Here is a 7,324-nt window from a genome sequence, read left to right on the forward strand (position 1 = left end):
ACATGAAAAGCACTGTAAGAGTAATACAGAGGACCCATGATCAATCTCAGGACATGCTTATGTATTCCTTCCATTCTTTCAATAAATACTTTCTTTTAATTCATTGACAAATGCTTTGGAATAATTCACAAGGTCTCAAACAAATTATTAATACAAATACAGGGGAGCACTGGCCTAACCTCAAACAAAAAAAAGTAGAAATTGCTGGAGAAACTCAGCAGGTCTGGCAACATCTGTGGAGGGAAAGCAGAGTTCACGTTTCAGGTCCAGTGACCCTTCTTCAGAACTGCCCTAACCTCTGCCCACACACATAAAAAAAAACACAATTAGCTGAAACTGCTCTTTTGTGGATTGTCATGATAATTTGACAATCATCTTGGAAAACTGGAATCCGTGCCAGGTTATAAAACAAGACAGATCAGTGAGTAAATGTTGTGGCAGTAACTTTTCTTTTCCCTGACTAGCTTATCCAGTACAACGTTATTGTCTCATTATTATGAGTTGTGTTACATTGAGTATGAAACATTACAAAACATCTCCTGATATTGCAGGGAATAGCCATCCAATTTGTACTGTTTATTTCAATCCAATATTCCTTGTATGCTATCCTCAAGTAGTGAATCATTCTTATTCTAAATACATCAGCAGTGCTTTTTGTACACTGATCAGGTGTCCAATTTTTAACGAATAAACCTAAAACATGAGTCCGGAGAAATGGCCACACAGCCAATTGTGATTTAGGATTACACTGGGTTCACTCGCATGCACTCTGTCATAAGCTCTATTAATCAAAGTAATACGGTCGGCAAACTTTCCCCCTGCCTTGTCCATGGAATACTAAGGATGTACATGTGATCAGATAGGAAATACAGCACAGAAACAGTCCATTCCAGTGTTTACGCTCCGTAATCACACAGATGTTTAAGGTGAGAAGGGAAAGATTTAAAAAGGACCTGAGGGGTAACTTTTTCATGCAAAGGGTGGTGCATGTATGGAATGAGCTGCTAGAGAAAATAGTGGAGGAGAGTATAATTACAACACTTAAAATGCATCTGCATGGGTATATGAATAGAAAGGGTTTAAAGGGACGTGGGCCAAATGCTGGCAAATGGGACTAGACCAGATTGGGATGTCGGCATGGATAAGTTGGCCTGAAGGATCTGTTTCCATGCTGTATGACTCTGTGACATTGTGTCCAGTTCAGCTAAGACTGGTCAACTTGGCATACACTGTAGGTCTTTCTAATCTACGTGATTCAGTATCATAATAAACTTTCATTTATCAACTAAACTGCTAGGGTCCCAAGACTTCTTTGTTGTTTTGGGGATATTTGATAGATAGCCAAGACGGTGAATGGTCCTATCTTGACCCTTACTATTCTAAAATGACTTGATACATATCTATTGCAATTAGACATCAGCTCACTTCTACACTGCAGTTTTAGTGTAATAAAACATACTATTCACAGTGGCATCCTCACAAAGTCATACTCATTTTAACTCTCCTGAAAATCCCTGCCTTAAGTTTCTGGGCCCAGTTTTAATTTTACATTAGTTTTTAAATTAATAGTTCTTTTGGGGTATTGCCAGTTCTTATTTTAGGCAAAACAGTCGGCAGAATTACTAATGTCTCATTTTCCACCCACTCTACTTCTAATTCTCCAGATTATGTGTCATTAAAAGCAATGCCGTCACACATCATCCTCAGCTCATTAAGTATTTTTTTTTGGGAAGAACATAAAGAAGGAATGAAATGCGCAGAGTTAACATGAAGGAATCTAATCCAATTAAAAGTAGCACAAATTGATTAAATTGCTCTAATTTTCTCTTAAAAAAATTTATTCACCTTCAGCAATCCCTCAGGATGAAGAAGTCTGGTTTAGTGTGCTCTGAAATGGCTGCTGGGTCTAGTGTAGACACTGCCTCGGGGTTTGTGCGCTCTCTTGGATGCCTCTGCTTCATCTCTGTGACCTCCTGATCATGTCTTGCAATATGTTTGGCATCATCCAAAATAAACCTTCTCCCTTTTGGTCAAATACAGAACTCCACTGAGTCAGCAGGACTCAGGGACTTGATTTCCTCAGGGATAGATCACCGAACAGTTTATACACAAATGCAGTGAAAAAGTATGGGTTACAATGATTTGCACTTTCAGCTGCCTTTGCTGGATCCCCATGCCTTGCCGATGTATTATTGGTTTCTTGTTATTTGCTGCTGAATGTATTATAGGATATCTTCCTTCAATGCTGTTCACTGACTTCAGAGCTGTTGACCTGACACTGTGTGGGCAATGTCAAAATAATGGTACTCAGCACAAGTATCAGTGACACGGAGTCTCACAATCCAGGCTCTGGGGACATGGAAGGATGGGAGGAATCATAACCCAGGGTCCAGGAGCACCTGGACAGTAGCGGTTCAGCTATGAAGGGAGACTAGATAGATCGGGATTGTTTTCGTTCAAAATGTAACCATTTAGGCTAGTCAATTTGCACCAGCTCTCTCTCTCTAAATAAAAGAAGGAAAAACAACAAGAATCTGCAGTTGACCTTTTGTTTTTTTAAAAAAAGAGGCAGTTAAATGACCCTAACAGCATAGCCATAAAGGTCTTATAAAAGATAATACAGCTTTTAAACCATTAAGAAAGCAATTTCTACACTAGGAAGACTTCTCTCTGGCCAGACCTCAGTTGGTTCTATCATTTTTTTTCTTCAATTTTTTTTAAAAAGCATAATGTCATTAATTCAACAGAATTATTTTTATGGCTGCTCCAATAATATAGAAATGATGCATGTTGTGCACCAACATAAAAATCCTTCTTAGCAGGGCCTCAGAGCAATGGTATATCAGCATTTCATGTTGTCAGCTCTGGCTCAACGGTAGCACTCTTTCCTTAGAGTTGGAAGATTGGAGATCACGCCCCACTCCACTGTTTTGAGCATATTATCTTGGCTGAATTGCAACATTGGAGGTGACACAACTGATAATTAGGAAAGCAATGGAATGTTGGCCTTCATTGTGAGGGGGGATGAAGTGTAAAACTGGGGAAATCTTGCTACAACTGGAAAGGACATTGGCAAGAATACACCTATAGCACTCTGTATAGTTTTAGTCTCCTTATATAAGGAAGTGTATCCTTGCATTAAAAACAATTCAAGAAGCTTCAATAGGCTGATTCATGACATGAAGCAGTTTTCTTATTAGGAAAGGGTGTGCAGCTTGTGTCTATATGCATTGACATTTAAAAGAATGAGAGGGGATTTTAATAAAACACGTAGCATTCTGGGAGTTTGATAGGGTCGATGCTCAGATGATGAGTGAACTAGTAGGCCCAGAAGGAGTGGGCCTGAAGTTGGGCTGTGAATTTGATTTGGCTAAAGATGGCAGGTTTTGGGCAGGAAAATCCATTGTTGACCTTACTGCCCCACCATTAATTGAGACCCCTCATTATTTTCATTTATATTTTATGTTTATCTTGATCTTGTCTCTTATTAGAATTCATTGCCCTCCTTTACAGCAAATTGTATTAGTATAGCACCTATAACATTGTAAACAGAGATATGTAAGGAGATATTAGAGTAGGTGGCCAAACACCAAGTGAACAAGGTAAGTTTTAAGGACCATCTTAAAGGAATAGATTATGGTCGAAATGTTTATGGAGGGAAGTCCAGAACTTGCGACCAGACTTGGTATAGCACAGAAATCTCAGAACTTTGTAAGGTTGAGAAAGGTTGGAGAGAGAGGGAGGAGTGATGACATGGAGGGATTCAAAACAAGAATGAATATTGAGGCATTACTTAACCAAGATCCAATAAAGGTCAGCAGACACAGGAAATGATGCAAGCTGGGATACAGGCAGTCTCTTACTGAATTTATAACTTGGTTCCTACCTGGCCACATGGGGGTGAATCCGGCGTAAAGTTTCAGTTGCATTGTAGTCTGGGCCATGCTGATGTATCTTGGAGCTAACAGCATAACTGTGAGGAAACTGTTTCTGAATTCCTCCCCTTGTCCAACCTTCTCTATCCTCTCCTTTTGGAGTTTTGTCGTCATGCCTAAATTTGTAGAAATAGTTTTCAAAAATCAGAACATGAATTATTGAAGTGACAGAGTTAGAATGAGGTAACATTGTAAATATAAAAACGTAAGGAGAAATTGGAGTAAGTGGCCAAATACAAGTCTTTTGTTGACTTTGTGTTTGGCCAACTACTCTAATATGTCCTTACATATCTCTGTTTACAATATTAACTCACCTTCACTTTTCTTCTTAAATCAATCTCATCAATTCACTTTTCTTGTAATATCCTTCAATCACTTTTTCTCCCAAAGCACTGCTAATTGCTACGTGGTCATATTATATTGGTCATTGAAATGCCCTTCTCTGGTAAACTATTCCATTCTGGTAAATCATTCCCAGCATCCCTCCTTACTCCTCTCTGCTTTTACAATGTTATTGTACTATTCATTCCCAGGCTGTCTCCTTCAACTGTTACGGTTATGCCTTGATCCACTAACTCAATGTCCTCAGATTCTCTTTCAATATGTGGCCAGCCTCATCCATATCCTCCAAAACCTCTTAAAAAGCCTCCATATGCAAAATGATACATTTTTTTTCCTGTTCAATGTCCACCCACCATTCACTTTTGCAGCTTTGTTCACTTTTGAAGTTTTTATTTGCAATGAAGATAACCAGAGAAATGTAAACATGTCAACCCTGTGCATATTTGGTATTGAATAGCATCCCTTTCAAAATAACAGCTGATACAGTTGACTAAGGCTTTCTGTCAATCAGTTTCACATAAGGGTAAAATTTGGTTCAAATGTGTAATTTTGCTTAGTGCCTGTGAAATTATATTGTGACATTGTGACATTATGCAATTATAACCTGTAGTAATGTGTTCATTGTCTGTGCTAAATCTTACCCATCCTTTTAACATTTTTAAAATTGTTATATTGTGTCTCTTAAACTTATTTTCTTTCATTAAAGTATATCTAGTCATCTCAACCTTTATAATCTAATCTCCTAATGCTGGATCAGTATTTTTATCTCTAAAGTTGTGCATTTGATTAAGAAATAGATCCAAAATAAGTCGATAGCAATGTAGGTATATGAACCCACATGTTAGTTCTGGCTCCTGAATCAGAAATGAGGTAAACAATTCTAGTTCCCACTACCTTGAGCACATTATCATTCACTTCTTTCTGGGAGCAAATTTTCTGAGGTTGTACATTCCTCAAGGAGCTTGCTTGCTTGCAGTATACTTGATACTTACTATTTTCTGCTCATTTAATAGGTGTGCAAGACTAAGTGCCATATATCCAACATTTCACCAAACCAGATGGAAAAAAAATTTGTAAAATGCACAATGGATGCACATTGATCTGACTCATCTTGTAAGCTTCAAAATAGAGGACCAGTATATTGATTTTTAAGTACTAATGATATTTTCCTCTAGGAATGAACAATGTTTCTGGCAGCAGGAACTTGGAAAATTAACAATTGTTACTGTGCCACATTGCAAATTATTACCCAATTTCACTTTCCTTTATTCCCACTATGACTCACCAAAGTTTATAACTTGTCAAAAATCTGTCAGCATCTGTTGCAGTCTTGGCTGGATGTACATAGATGTTTTCATTGCTACTAAATCCAGTAAGCTCCTGAAACCAAGCAGAAAGTCAGAAAATTTGCAGTATTGGATGTTCTGAAGCATAATATTATTCAATGGTGTTTATAATTTGCAGCAAGAATTGGTACTAAATCACATTGCCTTAACAGGCCTGCTTCCTGTAAACTTCTCCTGAAACAGAAATGAGATATTGGTGAGCTGGAGAAGTGGGGAGGAGAGGGTATTGATGTAAGGGAAACAGAGATGAAAATACAAAGAAAATAGCTCCCTAATGGTTGGTATGCAGCCACATTGAACAGGAGATCTGAGGTTTTGTAGTTAGCATAGTTGCCTTACAGGGCCAGGGTCCCAGGTTCGATTCCACCCTCGGCCGACTATCTGTGTGGAGCTTGAACATTCTACCCGTGTCTGCTTGGGTTTCTTCCCAGTGCTCCAGCTGCCTCCCACAGTCCAAAGATGTGTAGGTTAGGTGGAGTGATCATGCTAAATTGTCTATAATGTCCAAGGAAATGCAAGGTCATAGGGGTAGGGGTTGGGTCTGGATGGGATGGTCTTCAGGAGGGTCAGTATGGATTGATGGGCCGAATGACCTGCTTCCACACTGTAGGGTTTCTCTGGTGTTAGCTCCATTCAACTGGACAACTATGGCTAACATTAATTCCTCCTAAGTTAACGTGGCTGTATTTCCTTCTCCCCATTGTATTGATTTGAATGGTCAACTATCTGCAGGAATCTCATGAGAGCACAGGACTCCTCAGCCCCTGCTGAAGGTACTGTCTGCAGGCTCAATCATGAAGAATGGGTGAGGTGAGGATAGGCTATCATTACTCCTGGAGCAATTTTCTGAGGAAACAAAAATACTTTTAGGACAGGAGAAGAAAAAGGAAGCATAAATTAGAAGTGGGAAAACATAAAAAGGGAAGAATGTATTAATTCTATGAGAATGACCACTGTGCTGCACAGAACTGTGACTCTTGAGAATATGTCAGTGAATGTAATTCCAAGAAATTTACAACAATCAATAATAATAAGATACAAATGTATAGAGGTTCATGGTGCTGATAATTGAGCATATTTCATAATTCAGAAGATGAGTGACAGATAAATACAAAGTTATGCATTCCGCTTTCAGTGTAGTGGCTATTTTAAGATTTTCAAAGTGCATATTTTAAATAATTCTTTCATTTTGCCTGCTCAAAACCATCACAACTTTACTTTCAACTTTTTCTTTGATCTGCCATTTCAGCAACAAGGAACAATAGCAGTAGTGCTCTATCAAATTGTAGCATTCGACAGTACGCAAAGAGACAAAACAAAACTTGCACTGTCCCCTTTTTCCTCCCAAAATGATTTTTAAGTTTTTTTAATATATTCATTTCTGAGATTTTCACTTTTTCAGGTTGACTATGACGGCATGTGTGTTAGCTGTAAATAAGAATTGATTAGCAAAGTTCTCAGCCAATTGCTTCATTTTGCCACAAGGCTGCATGGCAGTGAGAATCACGTGACATTACATCACTTCCTGTGATGATGTGTATAGTATCCAATTAGCATATCACACTGTCAGATGTAACTCTTTACACTACAGTTCACATTTCTGGTAAGGAGAGCAGGTGATGAAGCAGCTCCAAGCTCCCTGCCCATGGCTAATACCAAGATGAACAGCTAGGCAAAAAGGTGCAAGTACATGAGATAACA

At 38.5% G+C, this 7,324-nt stretch overlaps 1 protein-coding gene and 1 long non-coding RNA gene across 3 annotated transcripts in view; one reads left to right on the top strand and one right to left on the bottom strand.

Moving 5' to 3' along the window:
- LOC125485282 overlaps positions 1 to 7,324 on the top strand; it is a 159,589-nt gene that overhangs the window by 74,456 nt on the left and 77,809 nt on the right. The window lies entirely within an intron of this gene.
- The window catches only part of ppp1r32 (protein phosphatase 1, regulatory subunit 32), a 134,525-nt gene that overhangs the window by 52,314 nt on the left and 74,887 nt on the right, over positions 1 to 7,324 (bottom strand). The window contains exons 11-12 of the mRNA XM_048607390.1: positions 5,563 to 5,657; positions 3,887 to 4,051 (exon numbers count right to left, since the gene is read on the bottom strand). Coding sequence (XP_048463347.1) covers positions 3,887 to 4,051; positions 5,563 to 5,657 — 260 coding nt within the window. The remainder of the gene's footprint in view (positions 1 to 3,886; positions 4,052 to 5,562; positions 5,658 to 7,324) is intronic.

Source organism: Rhincodon typus, chromosome 17 (genome assembly GCF_021869965.1).
Source record: "Rhincodon typus isolate 14 chromosome 17, sRhiTyp1.1, whole genome shotgun sequence".
Lineage (NCBI taxonomy): Eukaryota > Metazoa > Chordata > Chondrichthyes > Orectolobiformes > Rhincodontidae > Rhincodon > Rhincodon typus.